Source organism: Bombina bombina, chromosome 4 (assembly GCF_027579735.1).
Source record: "Bombina bombina isolate aBomBom1 chromosome 4, aBomBom1.pri, whole genome shotgun sequence".
NCBI lineage: Eukaryota > Metazoa > Chordata > Amphibia > Anura > Bombinatoridae > Bombina > Bombina bombina.
This window is the reverse complement of record NC_069502.1, coordinates 1235595454-1235620751: the sequence shown is the minus strand read 5'-3', so window position 1 is coordinate 1235620751 and position 25298 is coordinate 1235595454. Positions and strand designations below refer to the sequence as shown.

General features: G+C 39.6%; 1 protein-coding gene across 1 annotated transcript in view; it reads right to left on the bottom strand.

Moving 5' to 3' along the window:
- Positions 1-4981: 4981 nt before the first annotated feature.
- The window catches only part of LOC128658292 (uncharacterized), a 33676-nt gene continuing 13359 nt past the window's right edge, over positions 4982-25298 (bottom strand). The window contains exon 2 of the mRNA XM_053712826.1: positions 4982-6849. Within this exon, the coding sequence (XP_053568801.1) occupies positions 4982-6849 (1868 nt within the window). The remainder of the gene's footprint in view (positions 6850-25298) is intronic.

The window sequence follows — 25298 nt, the reverse complement described above, 5'->3', positions numbered from 1 at the left end:
TTTATCAGGTAAGTTCTTACATAAATTATGTTTTCTTTGCCCAGGCTTGGGCAAGAAATGTTCAGGACTCCTGGGCGCTGGAAATAGTGACCCACGGTTATCAACTGGAATTCAAGGATTTTCTCCCAAGAGGGAGATTTCATCTTTCAAGATTATCTATAGACCAGATAAAAAGAGAGGCATCCTTACGCTGTGTAAAAGACCTATCTACCATGGGAGTAATTTGTCCCGTTCCGAAATTGGAACAGGGGCAGGGGTTTTACTCAAATCTTTTTGTGGTTCCCAAAAAGAGGGAACTTTCAGACCCATTTTAGATCTCAAGTGTCTAAACAAGTTTCTCAGAGTCCAATTGTTCAAGATGGAGACTATACGAACAATCTTACCAATGATCCAGGAGGGTCAATATATGACTACCATGGACTTGAAGGATGCTTACCTTCATATATTCCTATCCACAAGGATCATCATCAGTTTCTAAGGTTTGCCTTCCTGGACAAACATTATCAGTTTGTGGCTCTTCCCTTCGGGTTGGCCACAGCACCCAGAATCTTCACAAAGGTTCTAGGGTCTCTTCTGGCGGTTCTCAGACTGTGAGGCATAGCAGTGGCGCCTTATCTGGACGATATTCTGTCTTTTCTCCAAGAAGGATTTGAGAAGGGGTTATCAGCAAGTTCCTTAAAGGGACAAATTTCTGCTTTATCAATTTTGTTTCACAAGCGTTTGGCAGAGGTGCCAGATGTTCATTTTTTTGTCAGGCTCTATCTAGAATTAAGCCTGTATTTAGACCAATTACTCCTCCCTGGAGTTTAAATTTAGTTCTTCGAGTTTTCAAGGGGTTCCGTTTGAACCTATGCATTCCATAGATATTAAATTGTTATCTTGGAAAGTTCTGTTTTTGGTTGCTATTTCTTCTGCTCGAAGAGTTTCTGAGCTTTCAGCGTTAGTGTGATTCACCTTATCTCATATTTCACTCTGATAAGGTGGTTTTACGTACCAAACCTGGTTTTCTTCCTAAGGTTGTTTCAAATAAGAATATTAATCAGGAAATTGTTGTTCCTTTCTTGTGTCCTAATCCTTCTTCTAAGAAGGAGCGTCTGTTACATAACCTGGACATGGTGGTGCCTTAAAGTTTTACTTACAGGCAACTGAGGATTTCCGTCAATCATCTTCATTATTCATTGTTTATTCTGGAAAGCGTAGGGGTCAGAAAGCTACGGCTACCTCTCTTTCTTTTTGGCTGAGAAGTATCATCCGCCTGGCATATGAGACTGCTGGACAGCAGCCTCCTGAAAGAATTACGGCTCATTCTACTAGGGCTGTGGCTTCCACATGGGCCTTTAAAAATGATGCATCTGTTGAACAGATTTGTAAGGCTGCGACTTGGTCGTCCCTTCATACTTTTTCCAAATTTTACAAATTTGATACTTTTGCTTCTTCTGAGGCTGTTTTTGGGAGAAAAGTTCTTCAAGCAGTGGTGCCTTCCGTTTAGGTCTCTGTCTTGTCCCTCCCTTTCATCCGTGTCCTGTAGCTTTGGTATTTTATCCCACAAGTAAGGATGAAATCTGTGGACTCGTCGTATCTTGTAGAAGAAAAGGAAATTTATGCTTACCTGATAAATTGATTTCTTCTACGCTACGACAAGTCTACGGCTTAAAGTTTTTATTATTTACAACTTCAGTCACCTCTGCACCTTTTAGCTTTTCCTTTCTCTTCCTATAACCTTTGGTCGAATGACTGGAGGTGGAGGGGAAGGGAGGAGCTATATATACATATATGCAGCTCTGCTGTGCTTTGCCACTTCCTGTTAGCAGGAGGATATCCCACAAGTAAGGATAAAATCCGTGGACTCGTCGTATCGTAGAAGAAATCAATTTATCAGGTAAGCATAAATGTCCTTTTTAAGGTTTGCCTTGCTGGACAAACACTTCCAGTTCGTGGCTCTTCCTTTCGGTCTTGCCACAGCTCCCAGAGTTTTTAAAAAAGGTTCTGGGATCGCTGTTGGCGGCGCTTCAGTTATGGGGCATTGCACTGGGGCTCTATCTGGATGACATCCTAGTCCAGGCGCCATCCTTGCAGCAAGCAAGATTTCACACGGACATGGTGTTATCCTTCCTGCAATCTCATGGGTGGAACGTAAATTTGGAAAAGAGTTCCTTAGTCCCAAGCACAAGGGTAACTTTCTTGGGAACCATAATAGATTCCATGGTTTTAGCGATCTTGTTTCAGGTGCTCTAGCTTTTGGGTATTGGATCCCATTAGTAATTATAATGATCTGTGGACTCATCGTGTCTTAAAAAAGAAAATTTATGCTTATCTGATAAATTTATTTCTTTTTTGACACGATGAGTCCACGGCCCGCCCTGTTCTTGTAGACAGGTTGTTAATTATTATAAACTTCAGACACCTCTGCACCTTGGTTTTCTTTTTTAATACACGATGAGTCCACGGATCATCTTAATTACTAATGGGATATTCATCTCCTGGTCAGCAGGAGGATGCAAAGAGCACCACAGCAGAGCTGTTAAATAGCTCCTCCCTTCCCTCCCACCCCAGTCATTCTCTTTGCCTACGTTAGTGCTAGGAAGAGTTAAAGTTAGGTGTTAGAAAAGATTCTTCAATCAAGAGTTTATTATTTTTAAAGTAGTACAAGATTGTGCTGCTTTGTTCTAGGGTGTAGCCGTAGTCCAAATCAGTCTCTACAGTAGAGCTTTTGGTGGTTTTAGAGCAATGGGAACTTGTGGGACATAATTCTCACTGCGCCTCCCATGTATTTTGCTTCCCTGTATGCCTTAGTCTGAGGAAAAGGATTACTCAGCATGCCTTTTTTCCACAGGTCAATGGGAGGGAGAGGGCCTCTTAAACCTGGGATCTGCCTTGCTGTCAGGCAGAAGATGAGGTAAGTGCTAACTTTTTATCTAGGGATAGAAGTGAAATCTCATTTTATTCAAAGCCTCATTAAAATTACGGAATAGATTCTCCTATTGTGTTAGGGGACACTATGACAGTTTGGGCTTTATTATTCTAAATTTCTATTCAAGCCACATTAAAGTTGAGATAGATTCTCCTATTGTGTTAGGGGATACTAGGAAAACTTGGACGCAGGCACTGGGGCTGAATGCGACATGACCCTCATCTCCCGGCAGGTTTCATATCATAATTTTAACCGACCGGGAGATTACATGTTGATTACTATGGGTTTGGGAGCTGCTAAATGAAATTTAGAGCAGGCTCATTGCGTAGGGGGTTTTTGTGTTTAAACTAACGGACTACGCAATTATTTATAAAGCTGGTCAATCCTTTCTTTTTTTGGCAATGGCGAGTTATTGATACGCCCACGATGGGCGGTACTTATGTGGCACCATTTTAGTTCCGCAGCTGTTCCTCTTCTTACAGTTCTCAAAGGATGGAGGCTGTTTAGTTTAAGTTTTTGGCGCTTAGAGCAGCGCTTCAGTTGGAGCAGAATTTTGTGTGGATGGGCTGACAGGCACCTCAGCTGCGTTAAGCTGAGGTGTAGAGGGGGTTTGCTGATGCAGCAATCGTTACTGATGAAAGTGAGGTATTAGAAAAGATTCTTCAATCAAGAGTTTATTATTTTTAAAGTAGTACAAGACATAAGGACTTCCTTATGTACCGATCCACCTGTCATGTTTGATACCTTTAGGGGTTTATTAGAAGTCTACTGTCACTTTAATTGGTTGATCTTTATTCCCTTTATAAACCTTCCCCTCACTCTATCCATTGTTCGTTATTCGTTTATCCCTCTGAGTTGGGATTTTCCAGTACACGCCTCCTACGTGAACCTGTTCACAGCTCTACAGCCTGCTCGCTTCTCGGAAGCACTGAGCTGCATCAGACTTTCGCAGCATACTGAGACCACCTCCTTGTCATCGCATCTTCACGGTCAAACACTCTCAGACCAGGAACATCTGATCCGTAGCTTAAAACATATCATCAGATCCTTCTCTCCAAACATTGTAACCGGTTAGGATTTTGTCACCGCATTGTGTCCACAATATTTTACCGAGTCCGACTTTCTCAGCTGTTTCAGTCTATCTCCGCTGCATTGTGTATCAACACCTTCGTCCTCATTTCTTAGATTCTGTCTGCATATTATTTCCTGCCACATTGTGTTATCCACCTGTGTTTTGCATCCATCATATAAGCCAATGTATTGTATACCGGAACCTTGTTAATATTTAGTGAATTTACATATGAATCCACAAATATTCATATCAGTATATATACTTGCTCATGCACTTCTCTTGTGATCACTTTAACCAACTTGAAGAAGTTTTATTGCCTAAACACTGCAATAGAATTCTTAAAGCTTTTGGAAGACTAAACTGCTACAGTAAACTTTTCCCTTGAATAGTTAAGTGGAAACATTACAAGTAGCAACAAATTAAATAGGATTCAGCTCACATTTTAAATCTGCATATTTGATTTTCTTCTAGTTCAAAACTACAAGCCTGCATAACACCACCCTTTTTTCTGCTTGCATACGAATAAAAAGTCATTCTTTTAAATTTAAAGACACAGTAGAGTCTGTTATGTGACCTATTAAGTCATCTCTGTCCACCCAGATAAGAAAGTTACTGTTTAACATTTAAAGAGACAGTAACAGTCTTTATGTGTTCAATTTTATTAAAAGTTAAGATTTTTATTGGATTAATCATTTTGTCTCTGTTCCCTATGTTGTGAGAGAACTGCCACTTAAATAAAGAGAGAGTATGGTTTTTATATGCTAATTTTATTAAAAAGGTTAAAAACTTTTATTTGATTAATCATGTTTTCTCTGTTCACTATGTTGTGAGAGGTTCTTTCCAGAGGAATAAAATATTTTCTCGCAAATGTACAAAAAAATGTATAGCCCAAACATGCAGTGCCCTGCGCTTCCTCACAAACTTTACCTGCAGTTATTCGTCAAGACATCGCTTCCATAAAATCATTTAAGCGATATATGTTGTATTGTCTGTTTTTCCTATGCTGTAGGGAAAACGCTTGAGGAAATGTTGCTAATACAGTTGTATCTATTCTGAATTTTCCTCCCTGAAGCATGAGGAGGATACTTCAGTAGTATATAAGGGGAAAAGCTCAGACTCTGTGTAATTCCTTTGTCCGATAGTGAAGCATGAGGAGGATACTTCGGTAGTATATAAGGGGAAAAGCTCAGACTCTGTGTAATTCCTTTGTCCGATAGTGAAGCATGAGGAGGATACTTCGGTAGTATATAAGGGGGAAAGCTCAGACTCTGTGTAATTCCTTTGTCTGATACTGAAGCATGAGGAGGATACTTCGGTAGTATATAAGGGGGAAAGCTCAGACTCTGTGTAATTCCTTTGTCTGATACTGAAGCATGAGGAGGATACTTCGGTAGTATATAAGGGGGAAAGCTCAGACTCTGTGCAATTCCTTTGTCCGATAGTGAAGCATGAGGAGGATACTTCGGTAGTATATAAGGGGGAAAGCTCAGACTCTGTGTAATTCCTTTGTCCGATAGTGAAGCAGGAGGTGGATACTTCGGTAGTATATAAGGGGGAAAGCTCAGACTCTGTGTAATTCCTTTGTCCGATAGTGAAGCAGGAGGTGGATACTTCGGTAGTATATAAGGGGGAAAGCTCAGACTCTGTGTAATTCCTTTGTCCGATAGTGAAGCATGAGGAGGATACTTCGGTAGTATATAAGGGGGAAAGCTCAGACTCTGTGTAATTCCTTTGTCTGATACTGAAGCATGAGGAGAATACTTCGGTAGTATATAAGGGGGAAAGCTCAGACTCTGTGTAATTCCTTTGTCTGATACTGAAGCATGAGGAGGATACTTCGGTAGTATATAAGGGGAAAAGCTCAGACTCTGTGTAATTCCTTTGTCCGATACTGAAGCATGAGGAGGATACTTCGGTAGTATATAAGGGGGAAAGCTCAGACTCTGTGTAATTCCTTTGTCTGATACTGAAGCATGAGGAGGATACTTCGGTAGTATATAAGGGGGAAAGCTCAGACTCTGTGTAATTCCTTTGTCTGATACTGAAGCATGAGGAGGATACTTCGGTAGTATATAAGGGGGAAAGCTCAGACTCTGTGTAATTCCTTTGTCCGATAGTGAAGCAGGAGGTGGATACTTCGGTAGTATATAAGGGGGAAAGCTCAGACTCTGTGTAATTCCTTTGTCTGATACTGAAGCATGAGGAGGATACTTCGGTAGTATATAAGGGGGAAAGCTCAGACTCTGTGTAATTCCTTTGTCTGATACTGAAGCATGAGGAGGATACTTCGGTAGTATATAAGGGGGAAAGCTCAGACTCTGTGTAATTCCTTTGTCCGATAGTGAAGCATGAGGTGGATACTTCGGTAGTATATAAGGGGAAAAGCTCAGACTCTGTGTAATTCCTTTGTCCGATAGTGAAGCATGAGGTGGATACTTCGGTAGTATATAAGGGGGAAAGCTCAGACTCTGTGTAATTCCTTTGTCTGATACTGAAGCATGAGGAGGATACTTCGGTAGTATATAAGGGGGAAAGCTCAGACTCTGTGTAATTCCTTTGTCTGATACTGAAGCATGAGGTGGATACTTCGGTAGTATATAAGGGGGAAAGCTCAGACTCTGTGTAATTCCTTTGTCTGATACTGAAGCATGAGGTGGATACTTCGGTAGTATATAAGGGGGAAAGCTCAGACTCTGTGTAATTCCTTTGTCCGATAGTGAAGCAGGAGGTGGATACTTCGGTAGTATATAAGGGGGAAAGCTCAGACTCTGTGTAATTCCTTTGTCCGATAGTGAAGCATGAGGTGGATACTTCGGTAGTATATAAGGGGGAAAGCTCAGACTCTGTGTAATTCCTTTGTCTGATACTGAAGCATGAGGAGGATACTTCGGTAGTATATAAGGGGGAAAGCTCAGACTCTGTGTAATTCCTTTGTCTGATACTGAAGTTTTTTCTTTCAGTTTAAGCTTGAACACCTCCGTTTGTTATTTTAGGAGGTTTGAGCTACCCTGGACACCGCCGACTTCACCGGCGTAGTCAATTTCTTTAAGTTCAGCAATCTTTACAAGGATGATTGGAAGGATAGGGAGAAACTGGGTATCCCTCCAGATTTAGCAGACTCTATCAAGGAGTTTTTCCAATGGTACCCAGGGATTGTGTGTACGTTAGAGTTACAACTACCTGCGGTTTGTATTGTTTTGTCACCAGTGCGGTGGCATACTGGTTCATGCGTTGTCTGTTCTATTAGGACAGACACTCCTCTCAAAGGAATCCAGGAAAGGGTTGAGGCAATTAAGTTAGCCAACGCCTTTATGTCAGATGCTCCACTTCAAGGTTTTTAAACTGGGAGCTAGGATTTCAGGCTGTGCCATAAGGCCCGCAGAACATTAAGACTGCGAATGCCTCATCTGAGTATAAATTTTTAGTGATTCCCTACAAGGGAAAACCTTGTTTGGTTCTGTTTTAACAGAAATTCTCTCTCTTACGAGAGGTAAAGGTAATTCCTTCCCACAGGATAAGAAAGCAGTTTAGTTTAGTTCCTTTCGATCTTTCAAAGGAAGTTGTTCAACTCTTTCTTCCAAGTAGGAGCGGTCCAAACCCAGTCAATCTTGGAATAGGGGAAAGCAATCCAAGAATCCTGCTGATGAATCAATGTCAGCATGACAGGCCTGTTCCCAATCCGGGAGGATTTTGTATCCCAGGGATACAATATAGAGTTCAGGATTTTTTCTTCCAGGGGCAGATCTTTGTTTTCAAGATTATCTGCAGTACAAGAGAGGCATTCTTACTCTGCGTAGGAGATCTCTCTGACATGGGAGTGATAGTTCCTGTTCGGTTTCAGGAACAGGGTCTGGGATTTTATTCCAACCTGTTCATGGTTCCCAAATAAGAGGGAACCTTCAGACCTATTTTAAATCTCAAAGGTCTACACAAATTTCTCAGAGTACCGTCATCAGATGGAAACTATTCGTTCCATTCTCCCTTTGATCCAAGAGGGTCAATTTATGACAACCGTGGATTTAAAGGACGCGTATCTTCATGTTCCCATTCACATGGATCATCACAAGTTCCTAAGCAAGGGTTCTGGGATCACTGTTGATGGTGCTTCGGTTAAGGGGCATTGCATTGGACGACATCCTAGTCCAGGCTCCATCCTTACAACAAGCAAGATCCCACACGGACACAGTGTTTTCCTTCCTGTGGTTTCACGAGTGGAAGGTAAATTTGGGAAAGAGTTCCTTAGTCCCAAAGACAAGGGTTACTTCTTGGGAACCATAATAGATTCCCTATCAAAGATTTTCGATTCTTGTTTAGCCCTTCAGTCCACTCCGCGACCATCAGTGGCTCAGTGCATGGAGTTCATCGGGCTGAGGGTAGCGGCACATCATCCTGTTTGCTTTGTTCTATCTCAGATCCCTACAGTTAAGCAGGCTCAGGTAATGGAACGGAGATTATACGGATTTGTCTCCTCGAATACTACTGGAGCAGGAAACAAGAGATTCTCTTCAATGGTGGTTGTCTCTGGATCATATTTTCCAGGGAACCTGCTTTCACAGACCATCTTGGGTAATTGTGACAACAGACGCCAGCCTTCTAGGGTGGGGAGCAGTCTGGGGTTCCCTAAAGGCTCAAGGAGTGTGGACTCAGTCGAAGTCTGTTCTTTTTATAAACATCCTGGAGCTGAGAGCAATCATCAGTGCTCTTCTGGCCTGGCCACAGTTAGCCTTGGTCCAGTTTATCAGGTTCCAGTCAGACACTACATCAGGGAGGAATGAGGAGTTCCTTAGCGATGACAGAGGTAACAAAGATAATTCAGTGGGCGGAGGCCCATTCTTGTTGGCTGTCAGCTATCCACATCCCAGGGGTGGACAACTGGGAGGCAGACTTTCTGAGGAGGCAGACCTTTCATCTGGGGGAGTGGGAACTCCATCCGGAAGTGTTCTCCAGCCTGATTCTCAGGTGGGGTCAGCCGGCATTAGATCTCATGGCATCTCAACAGAATGCCAAGCTCCCGAGATACGGGTTGAGGTCCAGGGACCCCAGGCGGAGCTGATTGATGCTCTGTCGGTTTCTTGGACCTTCAGTCTAGCATACCTATTTCCTCCGTTTGCTCTTCTTTCTTGGGTCATTGCTCAAATCAAGCAGGAGAGGGCATCAGTGATCCTCATTGCACCGGTTTGGCCTTGCAGGATTTGGTATGCAGATCTGGTGGACATGTCATCTCTGCCACCTTGAAGACTTCCATTGAGAAAGGACCTTCTAATTCAAGGGCCCTTCCTTCACCCAAATCTAGTTTCTCTGAAGCTGACTGCTTGATGATTGAACGCTTAATTTTTTTTTTATTTTTTTTTTTTCAAAAAACAGCTTTATTGAAGTAAGTTTCAGAAATTACATCTTGGCTGTGACATCAAAGCCATCAAATAACAAAGGAAACAATCCAAGTGTATATACTAAACAATGCTGTTACATTTGTATTATAAACATCAATAAAACAATAACAAAGTAATTTGTCTTGTCAGAATATTGTACATGTCTCTTCTCTAATAAATAACACATATCGGCTCAGACATGATATTGAAACTGTCAAATCTCTTACAGACCCTTAAATCACTGTGTGCAGACTATGCTGTTGTGTTTTGTTGTTAATATAGGTTTCCCACATTATTTTCATTTGGATGTATCTATCTAACCTTCTATATTTCAAATAGGCATACTCCTCCTCCAAATCTAAAATGCGTCTTAAGTTACTTTGCCACTGAACTAGTGTGGGAATTTCTATGCTCTTCCAGTTTTTTGCCACTAAACTTTTAATACCGTTACTCGCTATGTACAACAAGTTTCTCTTATGGATCGGAGTCTTAACACTAACTATATTAAACAGCCATATCAGTGGGTCAACTGGTATGTCCATTTCTAACATGGTCGAAACTTCTTTGGAGATCTCCTCCCACCTTTTTTTAAGGGGAGGGCAGGTCCACCATATGTGTGTCATGTCTCCCATGCAGGCCCCACACCTCCAACAACTACTATTGCTAGATGGGAATATCCTATGTATCCTAGAAGGAGTAAAATACCATCTCTGTATAATTTTGAGATTCAATTCAACTAGCCTGCTAGAAGTTGAGGTTTTTGTTATAGCGGCAAACATATGTGAAAGGTCTAGGCTGAGCTCCCTCTCCCAGCTCTCTATATAATGTGGTATATTTAGTGATGATTGCAAGATAGAATATGTTAGTGAAAGAGTTCTTCTAATCGGAGAGGGCGATTTACACATATGTTCGAATGGAGTTAAGGAGCGTAAGAGGTTTTTCCTATCATGGTGTTTATATATGTATGAGTGACACTGTCGTAGTAAATACCAGTCCTTGAAAATAGTAAGCCCGTCTTCTATTAACTCATCTGAGGTCTTCAGTCCTTGTTCATTCCCTAGTTGAACTATCATTACTGCTCTTTGACTATTTATGAGACTGGGGGTTCTCGTGAGTTTATTCCCTTGCATAAAGTCGATATTATCCAAGAGGGGGGTCAAGGGGGAAAATCTGGAGGATACATGGGGATATTCTCTCAAAATTTTGTCCCATGTCTTAATTGTTTCTGAAATTACTGCATTCTGAGAAATGCCTCCTCTGCCAACATAACACCCCCAAGTGACTTTGCTCAGTTATATTGTGTTCCAACTTGACCCAGGCCTTGGTATCATAATTTGTGAACCAATCTACCAACCTTTGCATGAAAACTGCCTGTCTATATTTTTTAAGATGGGGAACTCCAAGTCCTCCATTTTTTATAGGTAGAAACATAAGTTTTCTATTAATTCTAGCCTTGCGTTTGTGCCAAATATAGTCAAATATGTGTTTCTGCAAGTTAGATAGATAATTTAGAGGGAGCGGGATGGGCAAGGCCTGTAGTAGATAAAGAAGGCATGGCAGGATATTCATCTTTATGGCATGAATTCGACCCAGCCATGTTATGTGTTGTGACCTCCAAGATGACATATCCGCAATAAAGGCTTTCTGCATAGGTTTATAATTAAGTTGAAACATCTCTTGTGAGGTGGGGGCTAGCACAACCCTCAAATATTTTAAACCAGAGTTTTGTACTCTGAACGAACATATCTCTGTTATGCGTGTCGTGATTTTATCATTGCATTGCAGAATCAGCATCTCTGATTTACCTTTATTCACTAACGGCTAGATTTAGAGTTCGGCGGTAGATGGGCTGTTAACGCCACGCGTGTTTATGTCTAACGCACGTCATTGTTTGACTCCGGTATTTAGAGTTAAGATAAGACCATCTAACGATGCTCCTAACGCGTGTATGTCACACGCGTAATCCTGCCCGCGTTAGACAGTCTCCCATAGAGATCAATGGGAAATCAAATAAATTGCCTTTTTTCACCTAACACTCGATCTCGCGAGAATACGCACAGCTCGGTCATATGACGCATACCACATCATGCACAACAATAACACGCCGCAAATGTCACAACAACAATCAATCAACAAAGCACACAAGCATTACACATTCACAAGCGGGGGAAGTTTTAATACTATTTATACGGGGAATACGCATATACTTTAAGATGCGGAAAATCGCACAATAACAACAAGGATTAAAAAATATATACATACACTATAAACAAAATCGCATTCAATATCATTATATATTATGAAAAACATACATATACAACACTTCACGAAGAACACACCATCGCAAATTCACATTTAAAAAGAATACTTTTGGACAATGAAAGCGAAAACGAACACTATGACATCATCGCATTCTACACATTCCACAAATACCAACTCTAAATGAGCATGCGCAAATTAACACACCTAATACACATTGCAATAATATTAATTGCTAATAAAGCACACCTGAACACTAATTACAATGGAAATTGGGACATCATTAAACATTTACACAGGGTATATAAGCACCACACAAGCATGGCTTCTTTGACTGTGTTGCTGGTGGGTCTTTTGAGATTTAAGAATAGAGAGTTAGAGATTTTTTGAGAGTGAGTTAGTGTTAGCGTGAGAGAGTCAGTTGGTAGTGTTAGCGTGAGAGAGTCAGTTGGTAGTGTTAGCGTGAGAGAGTCAGTTGGTAGTGTTAGCGTGAGAGAGTCAGTGAGTTAGTGGGAGTTAGTGGGAGTGGGAGAGAGTCTGTTAGTGGGAGCGTGAGTGAGTTAGTGGGAGTTATTAGTGATAGTTGTTAGTGTGAGCGTCAGTTAGTGGTAGTTAGTGAGCGTTAGTGGGAGTGTTTGTTATTGAGAATTAGAAGTAGTGTGAGTTAGCGAGCGAGTGATTTATCTGTACACTTAACACATTTACACGCAAACACATTCAATACATACATACACTTATCAATAACACTACATACACTCCATACCCCCTACCCCCTCATACTACACTCCATACCCCATTCCTTGTAGTCCCATTCCCTTTCATCCCATTTACTCTTATCCCATACCCCATACCCATCCCATACCCATCCCCTAGTTACATTTAGTTTACATATCCTCCTTTTAGTCTTATTCTTTTCGTTTATTTAAATACTCCTTACCCTCTTTGTTTTGTTTACATCCCTCACACTTTAAGCACCTTTTTTGTCTTTTTAGTTCTTTATTTTGACCCCCTTTCATTTCATCACACTCACTTTTTGTTTGATTATTTGGGGTTTAGTTTAGGGAGGAGATGGAGGCCAGGCAGGGGACAGGTAGAGGGGGGAGTAGAGGGAGGGGGAGAGGAACAGGGCAGGAAGGGGGGCAGGAAGCGGGGGTGGAAGCGGTGGGTGGACCCAGCCACTTGGTTCAAGATGACCAAGTGGCTGGGCCCAGTGGCGGTCAGAGTAGGGCTTCACAGTCCGGGAAACAGAGGGCATCGTCACAGGGGAAGGCCAAGGCGACTAGGGAGGCGAGGTTTACGATGGAGGAGAAGGAGGCCCTCGTAGAGGCCTATATGGCCAGGCATAGGATGCTGCAGCACCAGAAGACTACCCCGACTGACAGGAGGAGGCTCTGGAACGAGATTAGGAATGCAGTCAATGCAGTGGGTGGCCGGAACCGGGATATGGATTCTATAAAACATCGGTACCGGGACTGTAAACTTGAACTTAAAAAAAAGTTAAGCCTGGAGGCCCGACATGCCGCAGGGACCGGTGGCGGCCCTGCCCTTGAAATGGAGTACTGCAGATGGGAGGAAATGTTGCGGCCCAGCATCTCCGAGGTGGAAGTAGTCGGTATCGGAGGAATCGATACCGGGAACCTGCCACTCTCATCTGACGGTAAGCTCATTGAACAATAATTTCACATACGAATGTATTTCAATGGACACTATACGCAAACATTTACTTTCATGATTGAGGTAGCGAATACAATTTGACAAAACATTCAAATGTACTTATATTACCTAATTTGATTCATTCTTGAGATATATTTTAATGAAGAAATAGCCATGCACACGGTGAAACAATCACAGGAGGCAGCTATATTCAGCTAACAATCAGCATCTTATAAGCATATTTAGATATGCTTTTCAGCAAAGAATATCCAAAGAATGAAGCTAATTAGATAAGAAAAGTACATTCGAAAGTTGATACTAAATGTATGCTTCTAAATCATGAAAGATCAAACATTGGGTTTCATGTGTTAAGGATCAGATTAATGCTATTACGCTGTTTACACGCATTCTATTACTTTGCGGTTACATCAGTATCTAGGCTATAGGTTAGGTGTGCATTTAAACAGACTGAAAACAAACGCAAAAACATTCACATTGACCAGATATCACAAACACGGTTTAGAAAAAGCGGAAATCGTATTGATTGTTTGTTAGATTTCAAAGTGGATTAATGATTCTGCATTTGTAATTGTATCGTAAGCTAAGTCATTTAAACCTTGATTTGCAAATATGCTAATATATATATATTTTTTTTTTTTTTTTTTAATTTATATACAGAGTCTGGGGACGAGGCAGCACAGCCTCCTGCATCTCCCCGGGATGAGAGTGGTGGTGAGGAATTCCCACTTCGGAGGGAAGAGGCCCCCCGTGACGAACAGCGCACGGGAGATGATGAAGAGGCCCCGGAAGCACAGGAGGATCCCGCTGAACCCGCGGAACCCGCGGAACCCGCGGAACCCGCGGAACCCGAGGTCCCTCAAAGACCCGCACTCCGCCGTGCACGGGCACCCCGCCGTGCACGGGTTCAACAGGCACAACAAGAAGAAATAGCGGAGGTGCGGGTTCTACTGGAGTACATAGACCAGATGCGTACCTCCCGGATAGAAAACATAGAAGGACGACGCAGAATACTTGATGGGCAGAATCAAATAATTCAAGGCCAAAATGAAATAATCAATATACTGAATAGAATACAAGAAGGACAAACAAGAATGTTTAATCTACATCAGGAAATGTTCACATTTTTCCGGGAGGCGCATGCTGGTCTACCTCCTGTTGCTGGGCCTCTTGTTGCTGGGCCTCTTGCTGCTGGGCCATCTCCTCCTGCCGGCCCATGTCATCCTCCTCCTCAGCCATCTACTCCTCCTCCTCCTCAGCCATCTACTCCTCCTCCTCCTCAGCCATCTTCTCCTCCTCATCCATCTTCTCCTCCTCCTCAGCCATCTACTCCTCACCTTGGTCGTCCCAGTACTCTTCCTTCCACTCCTCCCACAACAGCTCCAAGGAGGACTCTTCGGAGTCGGCAGTTGCCTCTCCCAGAGCCTCAGCCCCGTGGGAAGAGGGGAAGGAAGAGGAAGTAAGTTTTTTTTTCCATCTTCAAATATTTTTTTTGTGTAATGGATAGGTATGTGATGATGTGGTTTTCATACACTTGTGGACCACACTCTGTATATAATCGACTTCTATGGGACCGGGTCCATGGAGGAAGATTCTTTGCAGAGTGTGGGTTATAAGTGTGTGAAAACCACATCATCACATACCTATCCTTGTTCATGATATTGATTGGTTTCTGTGATGTGATGTCCCAACTGTTTCCCGAATCGCTAACTAAATTACCATAACAATTATCCATGATGGCATATTACTGTTTGAATGCCAATAACACAGCTTAAAGGGACAGTCAGAAAATTATTGATTACAAAGAAAACACTGTATTACGCATTATAAAGTTTGAAACAACAAAACATGGAGAAATACATGTGTGACTTATGTGCTTACCCTTGTATCTATGACTATGAAAAATGACCACTTATTTGTTGTTCTGACATAACAACATTTTAGATATCAATGATCAATACATGGTCAATAATATGCTGTATGAGCACAAGGTTTTACATATACAAATGCTATCCAAATGCCCTCTAGTGCTCAAATTGTATAATGATTACAAGCACTCTTCAAGATTTAAGAAATGAGCACACCAACCTCATAGGTTTAGAGAGCAAATGTAAATAAACCCAGACAAATGTTCAATTGTTGATAAACATTTGATATCCTTGATATTACAGAATTGACTTTTCGAATAATGTTTTTAAATTTTGTTTTCTAAACTGTCCCTTTAACAACATTACATATGCTAACACATATTTTAAGCTTGTTGGTATATCTACATGTACTTTGTAAAAAAAAAAAAATTTAAATAACATTTATATTGACGTGTTAAATAAAGTCTATTTTCTTTAAGAGACATTATTGTGTTAATATTTTATTGTAAAGAATTTTTTTTTAACAATGAATATGGTTTAAAGTCCTTTTAGGAGTGGGGGGGGGGGAAATATGCTAACAAAAATAAATTTGAAGATTAAACTATGTGGATCTCATACATGATACAAAAAACAACATTTGCATTCAAGGAACAGTATCCTATATTTTTTACATAACTGTATGTAATAGACACTACTACAAACAACAAGATTAACATATACTGATATCAATATTAAAAAGCTTCAAACACTTGAAAATAAAATAGGGTTAGCTATATTGAAAATATAGATGAACCACCATTACAACCGTAAAACAACACAATACCCCATCATTAACATATGAAAAGACCCTTTACACAAACTGGACAAAGCTGGAGATGGTACTCACATGAAACTCATTGGCTTTGCGAGGATTAAGAAAATTACTTACATTTTATTACAACACAAGACAAAATAAACCGATTGGTTAAACAATGGACTATCTAACTAGAGACAAAATCAAATATTTTTATTTATAATGTGAGTGTCTAATGAACCTTTCATAAAATATACAACGAAATTACATTTAGAAGAAGTCGGCATCATATATTTAGCATATGATAAATGCATATTGATTACTTTATTCAAACACAATAGCGCATATTTATTAATTAGATATGTTCAACATTAAACACAACAGTAATTTTTCAGAAAAAGGAACATTGTTGACAAACATATTAAACATGGACTGGAGAGATTTGCACTTGCCTATAAATATCCTATGCATGAAAACATTTTGCTTTCGTTCGTTGATTCAACCAGACATCCAGCAAAAGAGAATGTGTTGGTCTTTATCAGCTACGGGTCAACAATGTAACATGATGCAAATAATACATATTCGCAAGCTTTGTAAAATTGCATGCAGTCACAAACGTTTTTAACGTGCACAAATATTGCGGGACTACGCAATCCAATCACACGTTTTTTTACCTTTACATGTTCCGTCTTAACATGGCGCTTCCTTGATCACGTAAGAACGCCATCCAATGAAAGGCACATTATTAATCACGTAAGAACGCACAAAAAAAAAAAGGCGCATCCTTGATCGCGTCAAAACGCAATCCAATAAAAGGCATATTCCTGATCACGTAAGAACGTCAGTCAATACAAGGAATCATTGGACAGCCTGGCAGGTGACGTCTTAAGCAACATGGCGCATCCGAGATCGCTGAAAAACCGCAGACAATACAAGGACTCAGTGACATCTTGGCATATCACTAAGAAACGTATTTATATTTTAGGAACTAGTATGTGTGTAGATTGCTATCTAGGAATGTCACCAAATCATGAATCATCTTTTCGGACTTGACTGTCCCTTGAACTATAGCTATGGTGTATATCTTTAACATTTAAAAGATACACATGAGAAATACATATGCCATTGATGTTTTAAGATATGTTTGGATTGTTGTTGAATAACAATAGTTATACATGTATTGATTAAACGTGTCATTTATTCAAGTTTAATTATTGTCAGCCTACCGATAGCCATATATGGGAGGAGATGTATTTTGTTAACATATTAGTTAACTAATATTCATCATCTACATTATTTGCATTACACACAGAGATTGATTTGGTTACACTTTGACAATAATATAGATTTGAAAATGAAATACAGGTGCTGTCAACATTACAATAAGATTGTTTATTAATAAAACTATATGTCCTTGTTCTTGTAAAAAGGACAAAAACGCTTTACAAATGGAAATACATTCATTTACAATAGTGATCAACATCACTTAAAGGGACATTATTTTGTTTTTAAAAAGAGCATACACATAGTCAATACTATTTAAATAAAATTAACACTTTACAGGGATTATATCATTGTATCAATACTCAGATCATTTGGTAAAGGTGCATCAATTCATGCAGAGTTTATAAATACACACATGGATCTGAACATTTAAATATACATATATACACAAATACAAAAATATATATACATATATAAAGAAATTACTCTGCTAATCATAATCAGGCAATGATAGAGCTAAGAGAAAATAATATAAACACAAATAATAAGATTACATTGGAGATGTTAATCTTAAAGTCATTTACTATTGTCTTACATATATGATTTCATTATAACAAATATATTTGTTAGGTCCCTTTAAGGATAAACAACATAAACTAGAGCTTTCAAAAAATAACAGGAAGAATGAGGACAAAGATTTGTGAAATAAAATGTATTTTATTAGTATGTAAGAAAACATACACAACGTTTATAAATAATCTTGTAAAAATAAGGAATATATGAGCCATATGACAAGGTAACACAGTGCATCACAGTCCATGAAGAGAGTTGCCAAGGGCCAGCATAGCCCCATTGGAGACACATGGCAAGGTAACACAGTGCATCACAGTCCATGAAGAGAGTTGCCAAGGGCCAGCATAGCCCCATTGGAGACACATGGCAAGGTAACACAGTGCATCACAGTCCATGAAGAGAGTTGCCAAGGGCCAGCATAGCCCCATTGGAGACACATGGCAAGGTAACACAGTGCATCACAGTCCATGAAGAGAGTTGCCAAGGGCCAGCATAGCCCCATTGGAGACACATGACAAGGTAACACAGTGCATCACAGTCCATGAAGAGAGTTGCCAAGGGCCAGCATAGCCCCATTGGAGACACATGGCAAGGTAACACAGTGCATCACAGTCCATGAAGAGAGTTGCCAAGGGCCAGCATAGCCCCATTGGAGACACATGACAAGGTAACACAGTGCATCACAGTCCATGAAGAGAGTTGCCAAGGGCCAGCATAGCCCCATTGGAGACACATGACAAGGTAACACAGTGCATCACAGTCCATGAAGAGAGTTGCCAAGGGCCAGCATAGCCCCATTGGAGACACATGGCAAGGTAACACAGTGCATCACAGTCCATGAAGAGAGTTGCCAAGGGCCACCATAGCCCCATTGGAGACACATGGCAAGGTAACACAGTGCATCACAGTCCATGAAGAGAGTTGCCAAGGGCCAGCATAGCCCCATTGGAGACACATGGCAAGGTAACACAGTGCATCACAGTCCATGAAGAGAGTTGCCAAGGGCCAGCATAGCCCCATTGGAGACACATGGCAAGGTAACACAGTGCATCACAGTCCATGAAGAGAGTTGCCAAGGGCCAGCATAGCCCCATTGGAGACACATGGCAAGGTAACACAGTGCATCACAGTCCATGAAGAGAGTTGCCAAGGGCCAGCATAGCCCCATTGGAGACACATGGCAAGGTAACACAGTGCATCACAGTCCATGAAGAGAGTTGCCAAGGGCCAGCATAGCCCCATTGGAGACACATGGCAAGGTAACACAGTGCATCACAGTCCATGAAGAGAGTTGCCAAGGGCCAGCATAGCCCCATTGGAGACACATGGCAAGGTAACACAGTGCATCACAGTCCATGAAGAGAGTTGCCAAGGGCCAGCATAGCCCCATTGGAGACACATGGCAAGGTAACACAGTGCATCACAGTCCATGAAGAGAGTTGCCAAGGGCCAGCATAGCCCCATTGGAGACACATGGCAAGGTAACACAGTGCATCACAGTCCATGAAGAGAGTTGCCAAGGGCCAGCATAGCCCCATTGGAGACACATGGCAAGGTAACACAGTGCATCACAGTCCATGAAGAGAGTTGCCAAGGGCCAGCATAGCCTCATTGGAGACACATGACAAGGTAAAAGAGTGCAACAGGCACAACAATAAACTGATAAAAAGGCCAAATGGCAACAATATAAATACTAATTCAACATGTGGACGGAGGATTATTATCTGCCACCATGGAGCATATCCAGATCCTCCACTTACTGGTCATCATCTTCATTGTCCTGTGCATGTCCAGCTCCAGATTCAGGCCTTGAACGTAATTGCATAATTTCACGCAGAGTCAAGTCCTGAATCCGGAGCTGGGCCTGCATGGTGTTGTTCATCCCTCTCAGGACATCTGCGTTCCTCAACACGGCCTGCTCTACTCTTGCTATCCCTTCTAGCATGAGCCATGCTGAGTCACAGCCTAAAATAAAATAAAATTAAATATTAAGGATAATTACACAACAGAATAAAATATTTTAATACATACATTGTCATCATAAAGAAAAATAATTATTTACATAAATTATTTTTCATATATTCTTTACACATGAATTAGGTTATTCAGTCAGACAGAAATCATTAAAGGCTCATGTTACTCAAACATGTTGTCCCCTTTAATTGTTTTTAGATGATCCACTTATACAGCTTGAGTGTATCAAATCTTGTTAAAGGATTTACATTGTACTTACATCAGCAATTTAAAAATTCAATTTAGACTGTGGTAGGCACACCTATCCTTAAACATTTTGGCATTGAGGACAAGCTGTGTAAACATAGCAACCAGAAGAAATTAAATTCCCACTGGGTTAGACAAGAGATAATGTATCCACATTTGGACATAAAATTTTTGATCCAAGTAGTGGTGTTTGGTATATGTAGTGATATCCAATTAAAGGGACAATGAACCTAAATATTTAATGGACTGATTCAGATAGAGCATGACATGACAAATCTTTAGAAATTACACATATTCATTATATGTTTTAATTGTCAAGCTATATTTTGAATGCAAGAATGTTGGTTTTTATGGAAGCCAATATTTGTTGATGAACTTTGTTTGTGCATGCTGGTTGATGGATACATTCATCCAACAATAAAGAAATGATGGCCACATTTATTTTATTGTTTAAACTAATTATAGGAATAAGTTGTTTTCCATAAATATATCAAGAGAATGACGAATAATTCATAAGAGTATTCTATTATACATTGGCTTAACATTGCATGCTGGATTTGAATCACAATTTAACCAATTTAACTTCACTGTACCTTTAAGTATCTTATAAAGTGTATTTAGAATGATACTTACAGCTGTGCCTGGGAAGGACAATCTGACACCCAGGACAATGAAGGTTTAAACAGGGGTGAGGGATGGGATTGGCTTGGGGAGGGATGGGAATGGCTTGGGGAGGGATGGGAATGGCTTGGGGAGGGATGGGAATGGCTTGGGGAGTGGTGAGCTGCTGCTCCAGGGTAGGCCGTACAGCTGGGGAGTGGGGAGTTTGGGTCTGGACAGCTGTACGGGCCAGAATACGGGGAGAGCGGCGAAGGGGGGTGTATGGGCGTTTTTTGGGAGGGACAGGATATGAAATATGGGAAGGGCTGGCAGTGGTCGGGGCATGGACATGAGTTTGGTGATGGGAAGTGCTCTGGGTGTGTGCAGAGGTGTGGCCATGGTCAGGGGTGTGTGCACGGGGAGGGGTCTGTGACTGGGCAGGGGCTGAATCCAGATGACCAGAAGTGGTGGATCCATCTGAAAATGTAAAGAAAATATATTAACATCTCATACATAAATTCTATGTTTTTTTATAATGTTATGCTTCATCGGAATCATGATCATAATATTGATTAGCAATACACCTTCAATTACATATAAATGAGTCAATGGACTTACCAGGAGACCGCAAAGGCGGCTCTATGTCACTGCTGGATTCCTGTGGGCTTCCCACACCAACTCTCTCTATGAATGATATAGATATATATTATTAAACACATTTTGGATATCACTAAATCACATCTGTCTAGAATTTTAACATTAATCAACTTTAAATTGTGAAGAATAGAGCAGTCATTACACCAGAAAATGCTTGATTGAATCAAGGGGATTCTGTAAACATATCTGTATTGAACATATGTTTAATGTCAGACTACATTAGACATCAAATTCATCTCAGATGCTGCTATTGCATATCTAAATATACCCAATGATCAATGTTCTTAACCCTTTAAGGACACAGCTTTCACTTAGCTCAATTGTTTTATGACGGAATTATTCCGTCATATGTCCTTAAGAAGTTACAAGAATACACACAAACCACATATTGAGGAGCATCTGTTGACAAATCTAAACAAACATGTGTCACATCGACCCATTTTTTCAATGTACAGTAATCTTGTTTAGGACACAACACATATTTATCACAATACATAACAAACTTGATTATTACAAATATGTAATCATGGTGCTGTTAGAGTATGCAGATATCTATAAAGTAACTCCAACAGATAATTAGATTTATATATCAATAGTTTTTAATAAAAATAATGTAAAGATGAATGAATCTATTTTGTCTTAAAGGGACACTGACATGATTAATTTAAATAATTGATTTCTATGTTCAAAATGTAAAAAATGATTTAACATTGACTCCTATTATAATTAGAATGTTGTTCGATATTAATCTTAAAGGCAGATAAGGAATATTGGATTCAATAAATATTGTTTGTTGAAGGTATCCACCAATCATCAATATAAACCCAGGTTGGTCAACAAATATTTAGATGCACATAAACGTACTTTCTTTATTTTAAACTACATTTAGCAATAGAATATGTCACATATGATGATAGTATTATATTTTATGTTTATTAATATTGCATACTGTATGTGAAAGACAATATTAATAATTGTAGCTCAGTATCCCTTTAATCTAAAATTAAATAGATTCCACAATGTTGTTGTTTGTTAATGAATTATCTACTCCATATGTTGATGTAATGAATGGTATTGAGCATGCAATTAAAATCAAATATGTTATTTAAGGATATCCGAATAATTATATAATTTTCATCTATTAAATAGACATTACATATAAATATTGAACAATGTGTATTTAGTATGTAATGTTCATTCCATGTTTCTAAGACAAATGTCAATTAAAATGAGACATACCATACTGTGACAAGCCCTGGCTTGAGGATCCAGCAGCCACATCCATATCTGTAATATATTAAATGAGGATTGCATATCATTAATACTAATCATGCCATGTTTAAAATATTTACATTAATATCAAATCAATAGAAAAATATTAATCCTTTGGTAGTCCCATGAGTTAATAGTTTCCGCAATTAAATTAATGATAAATATATCCTGGACTCTTATTTTCAATCAGTTGTGTTGTTTACTGTATCTTTAAGAATATCTGCTTGTTATTACATAATCATCAATTGATGGCCATATGTTATAATTTATTAGTATTATTCGTTTTTTATTAGATATAATATTTAAAATAAGAATACTGTATTCTTCACTAATCTAAGAATTTCCATTTAATTTTTAACAACATGTATAAAGCAATGCCACTTTCCGCAAACCCATGTTAACGTGGATGAGAAATGCCATTTTCGCGATCATTGCGCAATGATTCCAAGCGGAATTACGCATCCGTCATTTGAACAACATGTATAAAGCAATGCCAATTTCCGCAAACCCATGTTAACGTGGATGCGAAATTACATTTCCGCTCTGTGATGCATATTCTGTAGAGCGCAAGAAACATCATTCCTATTTCATGTGTCAATAATCTAAAATCAGATATCTAAACATCATATGTAGTGTATGTTGTGAGATCTGTATAGGTTTAGTATCTGACTAAATACACATTTTTGATTTTTAAAATTATAAATATTATATGAAGTTGGATAATTACCTGGTTCAGATTCTCTATCGGCTCCTCCCAGGCCACCGGACGGAGAAGCATCTGCCCTGTCCCCCGCGTCAGGACTTTGAGATCCCGCAGCTGGGAGGGAAGAAGAGGAGGCCGAGGATGGCGAGGATCTAAATCTTTTGGGGACCCGGAGATTGAGGAGCTCGCATAAAGTCACCTCATAAGGGAGTAGGTACAGTTTCCGCGGGGCCTTTCTTTGGCCCCCTCTTTTACGGGCTTGTACCCAGTCCCTTATGAGGTTGACTTTTTTCGATAAACGCAACCTCATATCTCCGAATCTCCTCATGATCTGATCCTGGGTCCTCTGGACGTCACACACCAATCTAACCGCATTGGTGATAGACTCCCAGAGGGCCTTCTTAACAGGCGCATCTGTCGAGCTCCTCTTGTTCCCAAACAGCTGGGGATAAAAGTCCTTGACGGCGTGGACCAGTGCAGCGCTCTCCTCCTTGGTGAACCTGGGAACTGACATGCCTGCTGGGTTGTCCAATAAATATATTATAATAATATAAACTGCCTGCAGGCATTAGAGAACTGACAAAGATGGCAACGTGTAATGGACTTTTATATGGTGAAGTAAACATGAGATGCACCATGGGACAATTTATCTGTACATCTGATTGGATAAAAGTTTGAAATATTGTTATAATGTCTGTGAGACCATCCTGACTCAAGTTGTGTTTGTGTGATGAACTCTGATTGGCCGTTCCTTAATGTTTCATATCTTAGTAACTTCCTTACACATACCGCTTGGTGGTGCTGTAACTTCATATTTCATGTAGACTTATTTGTAACTCATGGGCCTGTCATGCGGATATGTGTGACGCAGATTTAATATCCGGGATCCGTGAAATATTAATGATTAAATACTGTTTAAAATCTAATCCTGTCACATTATTAATGTTGTAGACATTTCTCGGTTTAATAACGGTCTGTTTCTTTAATACAAATACACATTTAATATTGTATGTCTTTATTGTTCTTTAAATAAATTGATTGTGAAGTATTGACATTGCTCTATTAAATGTATTTCTAATGCACATTGATTGTGTGCTATTGCGTGACATTACACTAATGTTTAAATATGCTAATCTTGTGTTTGAAGATGCGTTTCCCACGCAATATTTATTAATGTTAAAATTCCGGTTAGAATGTCAGTAACTTGGATAATCTGTTTATAAATGTTAAACTACAGCTTTGTTATTCGCAAATAAACCTCGAGCTTGTATTTCTCTGAAGTGCTCATATATGTTATTGTGCAATGGCGTCTTTAGTTTTAAAGAGACATTACAAACAAACAATTGTATCAAATGATCTGTAGAGATAGAAGATTGTTTAGACTTTAAACTGTAAATCATTTTCTCTTAGTATTTATATATCCTCAACAGAAGAAATTTAAATGCACATGGTTGAGACAATCACATAAGGCATCTCTGTGCATCCACCAATCTTCATCTACTGAGCCTATCTCGATATGCTTTTCAAGCAAAGTATGTCAAGATAGGAAGAGAAGTAAATACACTCTTTAAATCTCTTAAAGGGACACTGTCCAAACAAATTTACCATTGGTGATTGAGCATGAAATGTTAATCAACTTTATTATTTAATACGATTATCAAATGTTAAGTTATCTTGTTATGTTTCTTTGCAAATCAATAATGATATTTTATATTACGGACAATTGTTTAATAAAAACCTGGGTTGTCCTTGACGATTGTTGCATCAATTATTCCAAACAATCAAGTTCTGTCCAGAGTACTGAAGCAAATAAATTAGCTATTTACTGCCTTATTTCTAAAGTAATGATAGCAACATCACAATGAGCATTCATAATATGAGACAAGTTTTAAAGTTGATTAAAATAGAATACTCATTCAGAATGTATAAATCATTGTTTTTTTAAATGGCTACCTTTAAGTATATTTTGATTTCATGTCCCTTTAAATAAACATTTAACAATAATGCTTAATATATCATAAACCTAGGCACCTTCATTTTGCTAAATGAGTCTAACATATGAGTAAAGCAAATTTAGATTAACTTCTAGATTGTTTTACACACTGA